General features: G+C 47.1%; 2 protein-coding genes across 5 annotated transcripts in view; one reads left to right on the plus strand and one right to left on the minus strand.

Annotated features, from left to right (window-relative positions):
* STAG1 (STAG1 cohesin complex component) overlaps positions 1-9,532 on the minus strand; it is a 208,640-nt gene extending 199,108 nt beyond the window's left edge. The window contains exon 1 of one of the 2 annotated variants that reach the window (XM_074911915.1): positions 9,355-9,532. The gene's annotated coding sequence lies outside the window, so the exon portion shown is untranslated. The remainder of the gene's footprint in view (positions 1-9,354) is intronic. The other variant, XM_074911914.1, reaches the window with a different exon arrangement.
* A 387-nt stretch (positions 9,533-9,919) lies between these two features.
* SLC35G2 (solute carrier family 35 member G2) lies at positions 9,920-17,864 on the plus strand. 3 transcript variants are annotated; one of them, XM_074911751.1, is made up of 2 exons: positions 9,920-10,141; positions 16,056-17,864. In XM_074911751.1, the coding sequence occupies exon 2, from the start codon at positions 16,078-16,080 to the stop codon at positions 17,311-17,313; it is 1,236 nt and encodes a 411-aa protein (XP_074767852.1). In that variant the 5' UTR covers positions 9,920-10,141; positions 16,056-16,077; the 3' UTR covers positions 17,314-17,864. The 3 variants fall into 3 exon arrangements, with proteins under 3 accessions (XP_074767852.1, XP_074767851.1, XP_074767853.1); XM_074911750.1 differs by lacking the exon at positions 9,920-10,141 and adding an exon at positions 10,157-10,555; XM_074911752.1 differs by lacking the exon at positions 9,920-10,141 and adding an exon at positions 10,586-10,933.
* Positions 17,865-17,946: the final 82 nt, after the last annotated feature.

The raw sequence follows: 17,946 nt of genomic DNA on the forward strand, positions 1-17,946 counted from the left end.
CGGTGATAGTAAGATGACGTTCAGATAATTTCTAACCTTCTACCAATATGTTTTTTCCTTTCTCCACCATAGCTTGTCTTCTCAACTTAAGTCTCCATTTCAAGAAACTCTGCCAGTAACACCAACCACGGGAGCTCACAGGAGGAGCAGCACAGTTCTCAACAGGAGAGACACGTTCTCCTTTTGAATCATCTCTGAAAGAGTCTGACATGCAACAAATATCAGCAATAGCTTGACCAGAGATTAAAAAGGCTAGAGTTTGTTGGTTTGTTGTTGTTGTTTTTTTTTTTTTAATAAAACATGCTACGTCAAAGAAAATCAGGGAGCTGCAGTATCTGTAGTTACTCTGTATAACAGTTCCTCTACTAGCTGCCACCAGCACGCAACAGGAACAATCTGGTTCATTCACTCCGTCACCTCATTTGGTCCAAAGGGAGCTCACCATACAATTATTTCTTCTAGCATGCTGCAAGTCAATGTTTTTGTACATTCCCATGTTCTCCAGTTATGTACCTGTTCCATCATAGCTTAGTTCCATAAGCTTTCCCCTGCCACACGTTTGCCTCTGCCAGTAACAGCAAAGCTGCACATAGGCTCAGGATTCAAGCAGTACACATAAATCTAAGGGCACTTTGGAACATTTAGCAGTGGTGCTACTTGCCATTTACCGGGCTTGTAGGTGAAGAGATCAGAATTGGGGAGCTACAAATCACTGCCCACTGCCCCGCATGCTGAATGCTTTTTGTGATTACTGTCACACAAAGTCATTAACTTTTGACAAAAGCTTGAATACAAACACGACTTACAAAGGAGCAACACATTGCCTTCAGGACAGAGGCAGACAGAATAGTTAAACTCTAGACGTGGGTGTTATCAGAGCACGACTTTAGGTCAAGGAAGTTATTTGAGCGAAAGACAAAGGAGCTGACCGGCCAAAAATTTATGGGCAAGTAAGATGTGAAAGGGTTATTCTTAGCTGTGTATTTCTCAATAAACTGAACTACATCAGTGACATACCCTAGCAATACCTCAATTTACTACAGAAAATACTGGTGGTATGTCCAACCATTACACTGAGATTCCCAAGTTCTGCACGAATGCTATGAACGATGCTGGTGAACAACAGCACTCAAGGCTCCTCGAGGATGAACTCCTGGCAGAAATCTTTACGTATTCTGAAGGTTGTGAAAAGGATACATTTCCAAGTTTCAGCAGTTTCATAACAATGCATTTACCTAGGGAGAACAAAATGCCTAGGAAATAATGGCAGCTACAACTGACAGTTTCTCCCTCTGCCTCCCAAAATGTAACACTTTCCTTCCTTCGAATCGTACTCCTCACTAGCACCCTTGCCTTTTCCATCTCAGCTTCCTACCTTGACACCAACATGCTCTAAATCAACAAGCAGTAATTAGAAATTAGAAAAGTAAGGCATATCAAGGGAAGTTGTTTTACCAGCTTTAATGGCTTCGACATTAACAAACATTTCAACTCAAAGCTAAGAAATTCACAACTCAACAGCCACCTCAGGCAGTAAGAATTTACAAAGGACAACCACACACCAGTGCTTTCACTCATAACAGCAGTGCTCTATGGTTACACACTCCAACAGAAACAGAAGCGTGTAAAAACTTTCCTTTTCCAAAGCACAAGGCAAGCAGCTTCTTTGGTTTCTTTTGGGGAGAAGTGTAACAGTTCGATATTGAAACCACTAAGAAAAATGCAAGAAGCAGGGCTTCCATTCCTTTGCTGACAGTGCCAGTAGCATAGGTTATACCTGAAATTTGACTAATTCCATTGTCTATGCTCTCCCACTCACTTATAACAGCACAGCAGTGTGAAGAAATCTTCAAGCCACAGGATAGACTGTACAGAGCAGCCTCCCTCCTTCCGTTCCACTCTGAGGGCTTCTGCTTGTTATGCTCCAGCTTTTTTTTTTTGATCACACCCAACCGCAAGTTCTTGCTGCCATCCAACCTACCGCCCTCTCTTCCAACTCAGCTAATGGGACGGCCCTGTCAGAATTCAGATTGGCCATTTTTAATGAAATGGTACAATATTCCACATGTCTCTTCCTCTTCAGGTTCTGAACACATCCAGCATCTTGTATAACAGCATAAAAATTAGTATTCAAAAATTCCCTAAAACATTTTTGAAACATGAATTAAATTTCAGCTCCATCTTACCACTTTAGCAAAGAAAACAGTTCCAAATGGAGCTTACAGAAACAAAACATATTAAAGTGAAAAAAATCACCCATGTGACTGGGGAAGGTAAGAGGTATGCACAAACCCACAGAAATTACGCCATTTCTTCCGACCCACAATACTGACCCTTTTTAGAGGGATGTGAAAGGAGACATTATTATTTGATTTATGTAAATACAAGTAGAACAATCAGCTAGTGCTAAACCAGAAAAAGCCTCAAAGAGCTGAAGAAAAACACTGGAACTGTGGAACAGAAAGGAGATGAAGAATAAACCAACCATGATCTGTACCTAAAAGGGCAGAGTACCTGAAATGTCGCAGTCTTTCAGAAAAGTCCTTCAGAAGGACTGGTAGCTAATCCTTACCATTTTAGTTCTCTATTTTCACTCACGCTTTCACTCTCAGAGCTTTACATATGGCAGAACACAAATGTTACAGATGGTTGAACGCAGTCTGGAGGTAGTCAAAGGCAGGCAGACCCTTAAAACTTCAGCTCTGTAAGCAAGGATGATCTCTACACTGGAAACTTGTACTCCCTGTACTATATTATTTGTTTTACAGTATTGTTTCAACCATGTTTTGTCTGGGATTTTTTTAAGCTCGGTATCCAACAGAAACAGGCCAGCACAACTGTCTTCTGTGTGCATCTCCTCTCTGTCCTTCTCTCCAATTCCCATTACCAATAACTGTCAGTTCTTAGACCAAGTGGCACTGAACTGAGGAAAATGGAGATCCCAAAACATCTAAAGTTCCTCTACATTTTTAAAAATACCATTTTTAAGAGAGATTCTTAATTCCTCTCCCCCAAGCAGTGTCCTATTAAAGTAAGGCTATAGGAAAAACAAAACCCTTAGACACTAAAGAAGCCATGTAAGATTGAATTCAAGGAAAATGGCCTTCAAAAAATTCTGCTTGAAGCAGCACTTACTCTTAAGCACAATTTATAATTGTGTTTACTCTCTCACCTAATGCTTTGTGATGCTACAGACTAGGGACCCTAAATTAGTAGAAACTATTCTAGAAGATAGATCAGTAGACAGCTAAACAGACAACAGCATTTAGACAGGGAAATCAACCCCATTTTTGTACAGGAAAGTCAAGTTCCACAAACCTAGGGGAGTTCTCTAGAAGATCTCCCTTACCCACACACTGATGGACTCTACTTCATAAAGCCTATTTTCATTTCCAAGAGACATTTAACAAGATTCGTCACAAAAGGCTCTTAAAGAAATTAAGCTGCCACAGCAATAAAAGGCCCTGCATGGATAGGTATTTGCTTAAAAGAGAGGAAACAAAGAGCAAAACAAATGGTCATTTCTGACAATAGAGTAAGGCCACCACTGAAGTCTCACGGGAATATGAACTGGAGGCCAAATTCTTTGAGACATTCTCACATCTGGAAAAGGAGGTGAACACTAACAATTTGCTGATGACACCAAGTTATTCATGGTAAGGCAGGACCAGCCACAAAGAACAGAATTACCACAGGCTACAGACAGCAAAGCTGGCAGAGGGAAATCAGAAAGGTAAGAGTTACCCTCGGGAATCCCAACTTTACACAGACAGCAGTGGACTCCACGCTGAACATTGCCACACCCAGGGTCAGCACACACAGCTGAGCCAATCTGAATCTCCCATCTGAAGAATCAAGGATCTCGATCTCCAGAAGCATTTTTTCCCCAAAATATTCTTGTCACTGACCTTGCATCACCTCTAAGCAACACCTTACTCTGATGGCCTGATTCAATTCATCCACCTGGCAGAAAAATACCCCTCCCAAGCAGATGGTTTTTGCCAGGTAGGGAATTCAACTAGCTCAAGGAAAGGTCAAGCCAGCAGCAGCACTAGCACAAAGGAAAGGGAAGAACTGTGCAGCTGTGGAGAAAGAGATTTCTCTCTCAGCTGTGGCAGGCTGGCAGATCAGCTAAACCATCTTGCGCAATTGCACTGGCAGGAACAAGCTCTTGCAGTTCTAGTGAACAGATCTAAGACAGTAACAATACAAAACTGGCGTATTTATCACTTTTAAGACAGAATTTGTTACTCATTTGCATACAGAATTCTGTTTTTCACTTATAAACACTAACACATTGGTATCTTCCTGGTCCTTGGGGATTCTAACCCTAAAAAGGAGAAACCCTCATGTGGGGGAGAGCAAACAGATTCTCAGCTTGTCATTTGATTTTTGCTTCAAAAAACACCACTACATGCTGTGCTCTAGTATATTTAAAAAAAAAAAAGGTATCCATGATGAATTGTTTTGATTTTTATTATTTTATTGTAGAAAAATATTTAACATTTAGAAACATTTCTTACACGCACGTCTATTCCTATGTAACTCTACAAAGAGATTTTTTTTTCCCCTATGAACTGAATAATCTGTCAACACTGTTTTCACTCGGCTAACCTGCCAATATAATACAACTCTGCTATAGTGAGAGTTACAGAATATACTCATCGGATTTATTTGTAGAATAAATAGCACATTCTGCTGAAATCCTGCACAGCAAGGAACACAGTTGGCTGGATGTTGCCTCATGCTGCTTTCTAGTAAAACATTACTTTTGGGAACCACCTGAAACAACTTGCCTCTCAGTTGAGGGAGGACAGGCTTAAGAATTCAACCTCTTCCTCTTAATTCTGCAATAAATGACTTTAACTGTGTGACTGGAACTCAGAATACAGTCCCCCATGAAGCTCTTGTGTCTAATAATGCTGGCAACTGTGGCTGAAAGGCCTGCCCCATCGAACGACATCATGCAACCCATGCCTTTTTGTATGTTTTAAGACAGAAGACTACGAATCCACCCTGGGCATCGTAATCACGGAACAAGCGTTTGGCAGCTCGTGGCTAGCCAGCACTCTCCATCTTTGGGTATGTAGAGAGCACCATGTATCAAAGCTGGATGCCTGAAGAGATGAAAAATCTTCCATTTGCACCATTTGTACCAAATATAGAATTACCTGTATTTATAAACGGGCATTTTCTTCCAAAATAAGATAGCTTTGAGATTGTGTAATATGAAAGTAGAATTACCAAATTTATCAAGTTTATATTGAACCTGCAGTTCAAAACAGGATACACATGATACAGTTTGGCCTCAGTAAAGATACCCTGATGAATCTATTGTCCAAGGCATCCTGTTATCTCAAGCATACTGTCATTATTAAAAAGCATTTTCCAAAATACTAAAATACCTGTAGAGATGCAAATGAGGAAACATTGCAAAACTATCAAAAGTAGGAATATAGTTCCTTCTAAGGTTTGCAAAAGGACCTGAGGTAGTGGGTATTCTCTCACAAATGACACACACAAATTGTCAAGTAGCAAGGTCATTACCTACATTCAGATGTTTAATGGGACATGTTGGAAATTAGCAAGTAGCTACAAAATGAGAAATAAGAAGATCCCCTCTGCAGCTCCTTCTCTTCCGCTCTTTCAGCCAGCTGAAAGTGGTGCCTACCCTAAAAAAAAAAAAACAAACCAGCGTGGACCTTCCCAAAACAACACAACTTTACGGTCTGAAAATATGCTTCCAAAAAGTTGCAACACAGGGTCATAATAATGTTCTCTCAACCCCTTTTTTCCTAGAGGAACAAAGAAATATGTTTATGTAGTCTGATCACATATTCAACACCCAAACCAACAAAGTTAAATTAGTTTGGAAAAGCGAAATATTGCTAATAAAGCATATCTCTAGATCTCCTGGACAGAAGTGACAAAACAATTATCTGCTGGTGAACTCAAACTTTGTAGGGTTTCTCTTTCCGTTCCAAGAAAGAAAACCAACTCTACTCCTTTCTAATTTTAGCCAAATGAGCAAACACAGTGGCACTGCAAGCAAGAGGAGATGCCAATCTGCAGTGGGAGAGTTTCAGAGCTCCACATGATAAATTTGCGTGACTAGAATTAAACCCCCCCAAAACTTTAAACAAAAGCATGAATTATCTTACACATTTTGGTTGGCATTTTGAGTCCTGAAGCCAGTATGTGAGATTTAGATACAGCACATCCTTATCTCAGCGTTAGATTTCATCATCACCTTCTGGTTTTGACTCCAAGCACCAGAAGCCAGAGCCCCACCCAAACACATGGGCAATTCAAGGTGCAGAACAGAGAGAGCCAGATCTCCAAGAGGCCGACCACCCATTCAATAGCACTGCATCCAAACTGAGTCTTTGACATTCCCACACAACTTAAGTGGATGACAAGTTTGCTGCTTTAACACAAGTGCACCTTGTGTTAACTACAGAGCTAGCAAGTTTTCAGCAGGGTGTTTGACTTTTTTGTGCATTTTACCTGAAAACAATTTACAAATGTTACTATAAAGACATGTTCTTACAGTTCTTAAAAGAACTTTTTGTAGAAAGCCTTCACAATTAAGCATTTCTCTCCCACCGCATCCTTACATTTCTATGGGCTCACTTGCCTACTAAAATGATATTTAAAATACCAGTATTTAGCCACCTTCTATCAGAGCAAGTCTTTGCAACAAAGGGAAAGGAGAGCATCCAAAGTCACTAGTGCAAACTTGAGGTACATGTTCTTCTTTAGGAAAGGGTTCTTTCAAATCAAAAATATAGGCAGCTGTTGAGTTTCCAAACATCCCGAGTAACTCATTTTGTCAATGCGGCCAAATATTTAATGTTCGTAAACCTTCCCAACTATCAAAAGGTGCACTGCGGTTTCAGTGTCACGTAAAAATCTGCACAATACAAAGGGCAGGCTACGGACAGAGACAGCAGCTGAAAAGCTTGGAGACCCTAGTCACAAAGCTCTAATATCAGGGTTTCAGGTGTCCCCAAGTTCCCTCCACAGCATATCATGTGTGGATGTTTAGCCACAAATGCTGTCTCAGAGTGAACTTATCAATGTCAGCATGTTTGTAAAATGTTAGGAACCACCAGCAACCTGAGCTGCCAACTACCACACGCTCCGGTCCTCAAATACAAGGGTTGTGGAGAGGTGCTTTGAACCTCCAGAACTGGCACTAACTGTTCATTCAGCTGCAAAAAAGTAGCATTTTCCACCACCCCCTCCAACTGCTGTAAACGCACAAGCCTGTCCACCAGCAGTAGCAATCAAGAATTCCAACTGAACTCTCTGTGTTGAGCAGCCAGTAAAAATCACATCCTCTCAGATTAATCATAACCCTGGAGTTAGACCCTCCGTTCCTGCTCACCAGGAAATCCTGCTGCATCACAGGTTGGCTTGCCATTTCAAAAACCTCTACACCCGCTACGTGTATTTTCTCAGGCTGTGCACAAAAAATTCAATCAGAGTTGAGTCACAAAGAAAGAAAGAATAAACTGGCTTCTACCTCCATAAAAGCAAGAACTTCTTCCTATAGTCAGGACACCTTTTGACAGACAACCTGCCTTGTGGTCCAGTGATTTTTTTCATGGACTGATGGATTACACTGTAGAAACACTCATCGAATGACCTTGCTATCTCCAGATGAACAAAAGAACCTCACTAGACAGAGCAAAACTGCTTTGGATGCAGAAAATCTGGACCAATCCTTCTCTCCCTGTACCGCCCCTATCACTAGTGCAGTAATGTGGAAAAGTTAAGTGAATCTCAAGATGCCTGAATCCAGAGAGTATTGTCATCCATCCCACCAAACACCTGACACAATTTCAGAACAGTTGTGTTAGTGGTGTGATCTGGAGAAGGCTTGTTGTTCCTCAATAACTTAACAAATGCTACTACTAGACTAACTCAACAGAGCTACACATACCACCGAATTGTGTGGAACACAACCAAAATAATCAATACTTATAAAGCAGCTCAATTTTGTTTAATTAAACTCACACTGTCTTATCGGAAGCTAAGTTTCCTGACATGGATATTGACAGTCACATCCCTGTAGGTTGCTCTATAGCTACGGCTACTATGGTCTTTCTCTGAAGTCATACTTCATCCCAACTACCACTCACGCTCTCCGTTCCACCTCAGGAACACATGGAAAGCAAAGGGTGGCTGCCCACCCACCACTTCCCAGCGTAGGCCGGTCACCAAGCGGCCAGCACCCATCACAAAAATCTTCCTACCAAGCAGGACCCTTGTTATTTTGGCTGCCCAACAGCTCAGGACCCCGGCTTGGTGTTCCTGCCTCTTCCCACCTCCCAGTACCGGTCAGAGGGCACTGCCTACGCTTGGCTTCCCCCGGGAGCCGCGGCTCCCAGCTCCAATGCCACCAGACGGGCCAACCCACCCGCCAGCCCCCCCGGGCTCAGCGCGCTGCTTCTCCCACCCTGAGGGGCAGGGAAACGCCACCGCTCCTGGACACGGGGCCGTCCCCGCTTCGCCGGCCGAGGAGCGGCCTCTCGCCCCCAGGCCAGGCGGGCTGCCCGCCCCACCGCCATCCCCGAGCCCCCGGCCGCCGCGCTCACAACTCGGGGATAAGGAACAGGAGCGGCGGGTCCCTAGCGCCGGGGCTGCGGCCCCACAGCCCCCCCCGCCCCCGGTTTGTGTGTGTGTCCCCAACCCCGCCTGTCCCCCCTGGACGCCAGCCAGACGCCGGCGGCGCTGGGGCGGCCCGGGCGCTCCCGCCGCCCTCGCCGGGCCCAGGCGCCCGGGCCGGGCCGAGCCGAACCGGGCCGCCCACCGGCTCCCGCAACTTTCCCTCCCCACGGCCGCGGCACCAACTCCGCCGCCGCCGCCGGGGCCGGGGCCGGCCGGGGGCCGCCGCCGCCGCCGCCGTGCCCCGCGCGGCGGAAGCGCCACCCCCGCTCCGCCCGAGCATCCCCCGCCGCCGCCCGGGCCGCCCCCGCCCCCGAGGCCCTGGGCCGCGCAGCGGGAGCGCCGCCGCCGCTCGGAGCTGAGGCGCAGGCCCGGCAGCGGGAGAGGCCGCCGAGCTCGGCCCGGCGCCCCCGGCAGCCCCGGCGGGGACAATGAGATGGCGGCGAAGAGCGCCGCGCCCGGGGGACCCGTTGCTCCGGCAGGAGCCGCCCCGCCCCGCGCCGCCTCCTCTTCCCTCCCCTCCCCTTCTCCTCTCTCCTCGCACGGGCAGCGCCCGCTCCCGGCCCGGCCGCCGCGGAGACCGAGCGAGCGAGCGAGCGGCCCCGGCCCGCTGCCCCCGCCCCTCGCGCCTCCATCTTGGATCGGCGCCTCAGCGCCCTCCCTCCCCCGCGCCCCGCTCACCTCGGGCCGCGCCGCGCCGGGCCGGGCGGCACCCCGGGAGCTTGCGGAGCGGCTGGCGCGCGGGGTCCGGGCGGGTGCGGGCCGGGGCCGGGGCGGCGGCGCTGGCGGGGGCCGCGCTCACCGGAGCCGCAATCCTAAACCGCCATCTGGCGGCATTTCCGACCCGCCAATGGCGCAGCCGCCGCCGCGCGCCGGACCCCCAGCGCCCCCTGGCGCCCGCGCGCCGCCACTGCCCGCCCGCCGCCGCCGCTCACGGAAAGGGGCGGGGAGGGGGGGGGGGGGGAGCGGGAAGCGCCGCGGGTCGAGGCGGCCCCGCCCGGCACGCGGGCGCCGCAAACGTCTTTCGCGCGAAAACGCCGCGCATGCGCCGCGCTGCCCCCGCGGGGCGGAAGGCGGCCGGTAGCGCCGCTGCGGAGGGGGCGGGGCGTCGCCCGGCGGACAGGAAACCGGCGGCGGGGGGGGCGGGAGGCACGCGCGCGGCGGGCGTCTGTCGCGACAGAACGGGGGAGGGGCCGGGCGGGCGGTCCGTGAGGTGGCGGGGGCGCGACCCCTGGGCGGGGCGGGCCGGAGCGCAGCGCCCGCCCAGCCGGTGGCGGGGCTGCAGCGCCCGCCTGGGCGCCGGGGGGGGGCGGCCTCTCCCCAGCGGCGCGGCTGGGCCGGGGTCGCGGCGATGCGGCCCGTGGGTTGAGGGGGGGGCCGGGGGCCTCCTGTCATGGGAGAGGCGGGGAGCGGCCGCTGAGGGCGCGGCGGCCTGAGGCAGCGGCGCCGGGCGGGTGTTTCGGCACCGGTAAGTGTTGGGGAGCGGGCGAGTCTCGCACCGCGGGGGCTGCGGAGCCGGCGGCGAGGGAAGGGCCTGCCGGGGCAGGAGCCGCAGCAGCAGCCGCCCCTCGTCCGCCTCCTGCCCAGCCGAGACGCCCGGCCCGGCCCGGCCACCGCGCGGGGCTGCGGCTCCCCCGGGGGTGCAGCCTCGCTGAGGCGGCTCCCTGTGCTCCCCCGGGGATGCCCGGCCTCCTCTGCTGGGCCCCCTCCTCTCTCCGGTGCTGCAAACCGGACAGTTGCCGTCGCAGCCTGCGCCATCCTCGATGCAAAACTCCCGAGCCCCGTTCCCCAGGCAGCTGCGCCCTGCGCAGGCCGGGCAGGCTCCAGCTCGCCGCCTTCCCAGGCGTCATTCACGCACTTTGTTGGGAGAAGATCAAGAGCAGTAAGATTTAAATAAGTTTAACCTGTAATCTCTTCTAGTAAACCTGAACGCGCCTTCTTGTGCTCCATTTCACCTCACTGGGATACACCGTTTAAGGGCTTTCTTAGATCTAGCCAAGCTATTTTCGTTTAAAGCGCTGATGTATTCTCCGTTCTTTCCCCGACGCCTAGAATTGCAATCGAAAGGGGGTTGTTCCGATTAGGGTTTGTGGAATGGGAAGTGCAGTCAAAGTGGCTCTCCCAATATCACTTAATGCAAGTGTTGCTGCTGCTGCTGCAGAGGTAGTAGTTGCAGCAGACAACAAACACGAACGCTGAAATTAGAACATTTTTTCACAGAACTGGCCGCATTTGGAGCCCTTATACAGCAAAAGGACAGGTTAGTGAAAGCAAGGGAAATTAAAGGTGTCACATATAATCCCACTGAAATTGCATGTGGCAGCTTTAGTAGACTAGCACAAATACAGGATTTTGGGTGGCAAAATAACCAGGAATGTACTGACAATTCGTGGGGCTTAAGTGTAGGGTTTGTATCTGAATTCTTACGGACTGTTCCCTTAGGCAATGCTGTTGGACATGATTAATTTGAAGACCTGGTATACTGGTTTGTTGGTTTGTATATAATGTTTGCTCTCGTGCTTAAGTACTAAACACTCCCTTCATATAATTGCTCTTTAATTTTTTTAAATACCTTTTATTACTCATTAAATTTTAATAAAGACTTGAGTCTCTTTGCATATATTTTTAATAAAATTGATTGATATAGTCAGACTGTCTAGCTAAAAAGATAAAGGTGCTCTGATCTTCCAGCATGGACCTTATCATATAGTTTAAAAGCGTAGCAGAAATGTAGGTTGTTTCTGTGATACCAACATTTAATTGCCTGCTGTGCACCTTATGTTGCCTTTTCTTCCGCCTCGGCTCGTGTTGTGTTACACTAGTCAGACATCCCATGAGCGTAGATCCTTGGACACTTGCGGTTGCCTGAACTATCAAGCACTGAAGAACTGGCAGCACAGTTAAGGTGATTTAACGCAGAGAGTGCTGAATAGGAGTTTGGGAGATTTTCCTGCACCTGATTAGGAACTGAAGGGAAAAACCCACGTGGTGAAAGGTCAGTGCACTGTGCGCAGAGGGGCTTAGTGAAGGTGGTTTGAGTTCAGCCAGATAATGGGTGTGTAAGGATGCTGTGGGTCTCTTGTACCTATAATGTTTGGGGGAAGAGTGTTATGCTGTAGCGATGCTACAGAGATCGCTTACAGCCCTCTGGTAGTCTCAGCGGTCGGGTTCGGGGGGTTTGCCACAGAGGAGGCAAAGAAACATCCCTCCAAGGCCTGCCTTTCAGAGCATGGCAATAGCTGACTCCTTGTGTTTGACTTAATAAGCAACTGCAATTTCCATGTCTGCAAATCTTTGATAATAGCATTTCAGACGGCTGGCTGATTTTGACCAAATCTGGCAGAAGACGAGAGTATTTTTCTGTGAGTTGATTGAAATTGATGGTTAGAATCACCAGTCAGATCTCCAAATCTTAATTCCTTCAGGCATGGCAAGAAGGAGGCTCAGTCTCCCACCACCCAGTAGTCATGGCATATGATCACCTCTTTCTACCTTGCTGATCAGCATGTGTAGTGGTTGGGGGAGGGAAGGGGGGGGGTGGGGGATGTGTTGTGGGTTTTTTCTTTTAAAAGACGTCGTGGCGTGTATTCTGTTAAGGATTCGTGAGATTTACTGAATCATTGTGATTATTTGTTCACCCCTGGGAAAAGGGGTTCCTGCTCGGGCAGCTGGTGATTTCCATGAGCTTGTGATTTAAGTGAGTGTCCCAGCTTGTTGGAATTGGGAATGTTTGTTTTGATACATGAGAATTTTGCATAGTGCTTCATCTTCAGCCTTGTTTTAAACTTGATTCAAAATCAAATTATGTTTTTCACAGAAATACAAATAAACCATTTTATTATTCCAGATATGAAGAAAAATAAAAACCTCATGTGATAAAAGGCATTAGCAGAAAGAGAAGTAGCAAGTTTTCTGCATAGGCTGGGCTGATTCCCATTTATTTTAATTTTGTGTCTGGGACAAACATAATGGATTTGAGATAGGCACTGATCTCAGTCTCCACTGAAATTCTCACTGGTTAAGAAAATCAGGGTCACCAAAGGGTACAAATAAATGCACTGCATGAGAGTTGGCATAACATTTGTCATATACTCGATATTTAGTAGAGAAAATTAAATTTTGGTTTAAGGAATCCTGTTATTTTTTGATCTTTGTTACTTCTCATCTCCTGCCTTTCTCATTTCTCATGTGTTTGTCCTTCCACTTGCCAGACCTTCCAACTGTTAGCGTTCTTAGTGCTGAAGAATACTGGAGGGAATACGGCATCTGTATAGAACAGCCATTTTGAGCTACGTGCTCATGATCTATTGTTTTCCTCCAGAGAGATCTCTGAATACATTACGCAGGTCCACTGCTAAATCTGCAACTGCATTTTGTCTCTTTTCTATACCCTTTTCTATATTTATTGGGAGAAAATGTAACCTAAGCTCAGGAAGCAAGGAAGTTACCATTGTATGTTAATGGTAAAAAATCAGTTATTTTGGTTTTGTTTTCATGAACCTATACTTGCAGCATGTACTCAGCTTTTTCTTAATGAAATGACTAACTTTATGCAAGTTAGCTCCACTGTCACTCTAATAATGATGCCTGTTGTGCACCTTTTGTCTTCTTTTCCTCCCACTTATTTCTTTCTAGATCCATATATTGTGCCTTAAATCAAGATGGGTTGGTTGTTGTTTTTTTTTTTTTTGAGATGTGGGGACAGCAAGGCAGAATTGTGAACTTAGAATACAATGAAAATGCTAGGTAAGAAAGGCTATGCTGGTGAAAATCCCTGCCTTCCTGGACTCATTCAGTGCATTTTGCATTTGCATATTAAAAGACTGTGAAATTAACAACTTAGGAGAGGAAAAAGTGCAAGTAGCAGATGAGACTGGGATAGATTTCTGGTAGGGGTGTTTTTAAATAAATGATGGGTTGTTTGAGATGCCCACTAGTGCAGCTGGTAACACCTCTTACCCTCTTTTTTTACTCTCCTTGGCATTTCAGCTGTTTCTTTTCAAGTCTCTTGCAGGTTTTAAACTGTGGGCACTCTGGAGTACTCTTTGTTTTCTCAGCTTTGTTTTTTCATCTGAGCTCTGCTGAAAATGGGTTGGCAGCAGAAACGTGAGCAGGAGTGCTACCACGGCCTCCTGCATAGACAAGGGTGTTTCTTGTCCACGAACCCTCTAACATCTGCCGGTCTCTGCTTCAGTGAGGTGTGGCAGGGCTGCGAGCTGGGTCTGCTGAAGCGGGGGTAAGGTGGTGCCCCTGGACACCTCCTCGCTTACTTGTGCAGGCCCAAACCAGCGCTGCCGCCTTCCTCCAGAGCTGGGCTCAGTGCCTGCCCCACTCCCAATCGTGGCTGTCCCTAGCAGGGAGTCGCTCGCCCTTCAAGAAGCAGACCACAGCTTCGTTTGGGTGTCACAGGGGGTTCAATAAACACTCAGCCCCTGAGGAAAATGGAAAAATGTCCCATTCTTACGTAAATTATTTTTGCCAGGACGCACAGGCAGTGCATGGCTGTCGCAGTCTGAACCTGGGCACGATATTTTTAGTGTTTTTGCACAGAGCTTTTGCACTGCGTTTTGATCTGTGGTCTCCCTGACAAACTGTTCAGTCCAATTGTCCACTTGACTGTGGTGTTGTACCTTCAGGACCCATGTGCTCCGGTGATTCAGTACTCCCTGGTGCCAAGGCCTGCGAGGCTGTCTGTCCTGTCCCCTGCTGACACCACTGAGGCCAGACTGCTGCAGCCTGCAAGGCTGGGCTCAGCTCCTGGGGATGGATGCCCAGATCTGGAGGATTGGTCTTCCTAGGCATCCCTTCCTCTGCAGTGCTGGTGAGGCAGGACAGCAGGCACAGGATGGTGAATTTTCTTGTCATTAAGTTCACAAAAGCATCACGTGTTTTTTGGATTAGTTCCATCAGTAGTTCTGAGAGATGCCTGAGCAGTGGGTTTGGCAAGACGACACTGATTGCTTTCTCTCCATCAAAAGTTTTTTGGGTTTGGTGGTGGTTCATAATGATGCAGCAGAGTTGCCAGTTCCCAAGAAGCATGGCCTCAAAGGCATGCTAGGGCTTCTCAAATTTTCAACTTAAAAAACAAGCAGAATCTTTCATGCCACACTTGGGATTACTTTCTGTGCTGAGATGAACGTAACCTTTCCTGTTTGGTGTCCGAGAGCATCTACTGTTTCTGTTTAGACACCCAGACAAAGATGTAGATGACTAAGAGGTGTTTTCCCCTTCTGGTTTGGGATTAAATCTCTCAGTCACAGGTAAGGTCTGCCTGTGTTTATTTGCTGGGGTGAATAGAAGGCAGGGAAGGTTGCATTTCTTCTGCTGCCACTTCATTTGGAAGGGCTCTTTGCACAGGTGGTGGAGGCCGCTGCAAAGACAATTAATCCCAATGCCTCCCCGTCACTGAATTACAGTGGCCCAGTGGTGTCACGCTGGGGCTGGGGACAGCGATGGCACACTCAGCAGACAGCCAAGACTGAGGGGTATTTGTGCCAGTGAAGGCTGGGTGTGTGAAGGGATTGCTTGCGTGGTTTGGGAGGCTGATGCTACCGTTGTCACACACACAACACCATGTGTGTTGCTGCATGTGTTGTGGTGTGCACAAATTACAGGCACCAAGGGGAAAGGTCACACTGCTTGTGTAATGTGAAAGGGACCTTCAACAGGAAACAGAAGGGTGGTGCTTTTGTTGCTGTGGTTTTTAAATATCTGCCGCAGGAAGGTCTGGTTAGTAGTGTCAGTCAGCCCTTCTAAATTTTCCCCAATTAAAAAAAAAAATCAGATTTTCAGAAGAAATTGGTTGCAAAATCAATCACTGGAAATAAAGTTAAAAGGAGAAGGAACTTTTAACACTGACAAAGTATTGTTCAAAAGTAAGTTGTTTATTCATATGATAACTACGCTGACATGCTCAGGGATACTCCCTATTTCCCTGTGTTGTTCTCTGTCTAGAAAGAACGCAATCATCTCCTCCAGCCAGATTTCTTCCATAATGAGCAAGCAATTAACAATAAGTGTGATTCATAATTACAGGCTATTTACTGTCCAAAAAGCTTAGCAAGAGAACTTTCTCATTAGATTAATATACTAGAATGCCTTTGTATGTACTATACGTCATAAGAATATATGTCATTTTTTTAAAACTAGTGACTAAAATGGAGTTCCATGGTCAGTTTTTAAAAAGATCCAAATGGCCTGACTATCTAAGGTATTTAGCAGTAACTCACCAGAAAATAAAAGCAAAACCAAGAACAATCTGCTAGTACTTCAGACTGGGTTGACAAATAGCTTGTAAACACTAGCAGCAGTTACATACTAATGAATCTCTGGCTATTCATTAAAGGAAAAAAATAACAGTGCATCTCCATTTTTTTGTTAAGACCCAGACGTTTCTCTGAGGAAATGGATACATCTTCCCAAAAATACCCAGTCAAAAAGCGAGTGAAAATTCATCCCAACACAGTAACAGTAAAATACACTTCTCATTATCCCCAGCCAGGAGAAGAGGGATATGAGGATGTTAATGAAGATACCGGAGTATTTATGGAGGATAATCCTAAGAAAAGACTACTGGATGATGGGAAAAAGAGAGAAAGGACCTTTTTTGGTGCAACAGACACTGAGCTTCAGCCAGCACAACTGCCAAAACCCGATGAGATCGGGCAATCCCAGCATTTTCCTGAAAGAAATATACTGCAGTCGAGGAAAACATGGGTAGTCCTTTTTGCATCTGCCGTGGCTCACGGATGTGTGGCTCTAATTACAAGATTAATTTCTGATCGTTCCAAAGTGCCATCCCTAGAGTTAATTTTCATCCGTTCAGTCTTACAGGTGCTGTCCATTACTGTGGTGTGTTATTACCACGAGCCTCCCTTTGGCCCCAAAGGCTACAGACTCCGGCTCTTCTTCTATGGGGTCTGCAATGTTATCTCTATTACCTGTGCTTATACCTCCTTCTCAATAGTTCCCCCCAGCAATGGGACCATTATGTGGAGGGCTACCACTACAGTGTTCAGTGCCATTTTGGCTTTTTTACTCATAGATGAAGGAATGGCTTACACAGACATAATTACTGTAGTTGGCAGCGTGTTTGGTGTTTGTCTGGTCATGATCCCCAACATTATTAAGGAGGAAAACTCTTTGCTGAGCACCTGGAAGGAAGCTTTTGGCTACACCATGACTGTTATGGCGGGTTTGACCACTGCGCTCTCCATGATAGTCTACAGGTCAATCAAAGATAATGTCAGCATGTGGACAGCACTGTTCACCTTCAGCTGGACAGGAACAGCGTGGGGAGCCTCCACCATGTTCTTACTTCAAGAGCCCATCGTCCCACTGGATGGAGAAACCTGGAGCTATCTCCTTGCTATCTGCCTGTGCTCCACCGCAGCCTTCCTGGGGGTCTACTACGCCCTGAGCAAGTTCCACCCCGCTTTGGTCAGCACCGTACAGCACCTGGAGATAGTCATCGCCATGGTCCTGCAGCTTGTCGTGTTGCGGATCTTCCCAGGTGCATATGATCTTATTGGGGGAGCGGTTATTTTGGTTAGTGTTTTTTTCCTTGCATGTTATAAACTGTCCTGGAAGAATTTAGGAAGGCAAGATTATCAGGAGATTGTGGATTCTTCCATTAAATGAGCTGCAGTTTTGCTGTCCAGTTCTGGATACGTGACCACGTGAAAGTAACGTATTTCAACTCTGTGGTGTTCTAGCGTAGTGGCCAGGTCCTCTCTCTACTGTTTAAATTCACAGCTGATGTAGCAATGTTGGTGTTTCCAGACTTCCACGACAGGTGAATTTGTTCTAGTGTGTACAAGCACTGACATTTTGTCACAGGAGAAAAGGCTATTTGTCTCCAGCACGTAGGGGCCGTGAGGGAAAGCGCAGGCTGGCCCACAGAAGTGCAGGCCAAGTCACAGGCATGTTCTTCCTCACCTTCCCTGCACAAGGCAATACAGAGCCGGAGGGATTCGCTCATGACTCTTATCCCTGTGCAGTGTGCTAGTAGGAAAATGAACAGTAAAACCATTAAAATGGTCAACCAGAGCGTTCATATCCTCTGTAACACTTATGCTTTGGCTGTAATATTCTAAATGAAGTAATGTTAATAATAGTTCTGTAGTTAAAATTTGCATTGCCTGTGTGTATAAAGAATAAGTCAGTAAAGCTTTTTGTGCTTTGTGGTTAAATTTCTGTCTGAATTGATGCAGGAAGTCCAGACATCCTGTGGGGGGGAAAGGCCCAAAAACTGGATCTCCAGTTGTGCCACAG

This window comes from Athene noctua, chromosome 8 (assembly GCF_965140245.1).
Source record: "Athene noctua chromosome 8, bAthNoc1.hap1.1, whole genome shotgun sequence".
In the NCBI taxonomy this organism is placed as follows: domain Eukaryota; kingdom Metazoa; phylum Chordata; class Aves; order Strigiformes; family Strigidae; genus Athene; species Athene noctua.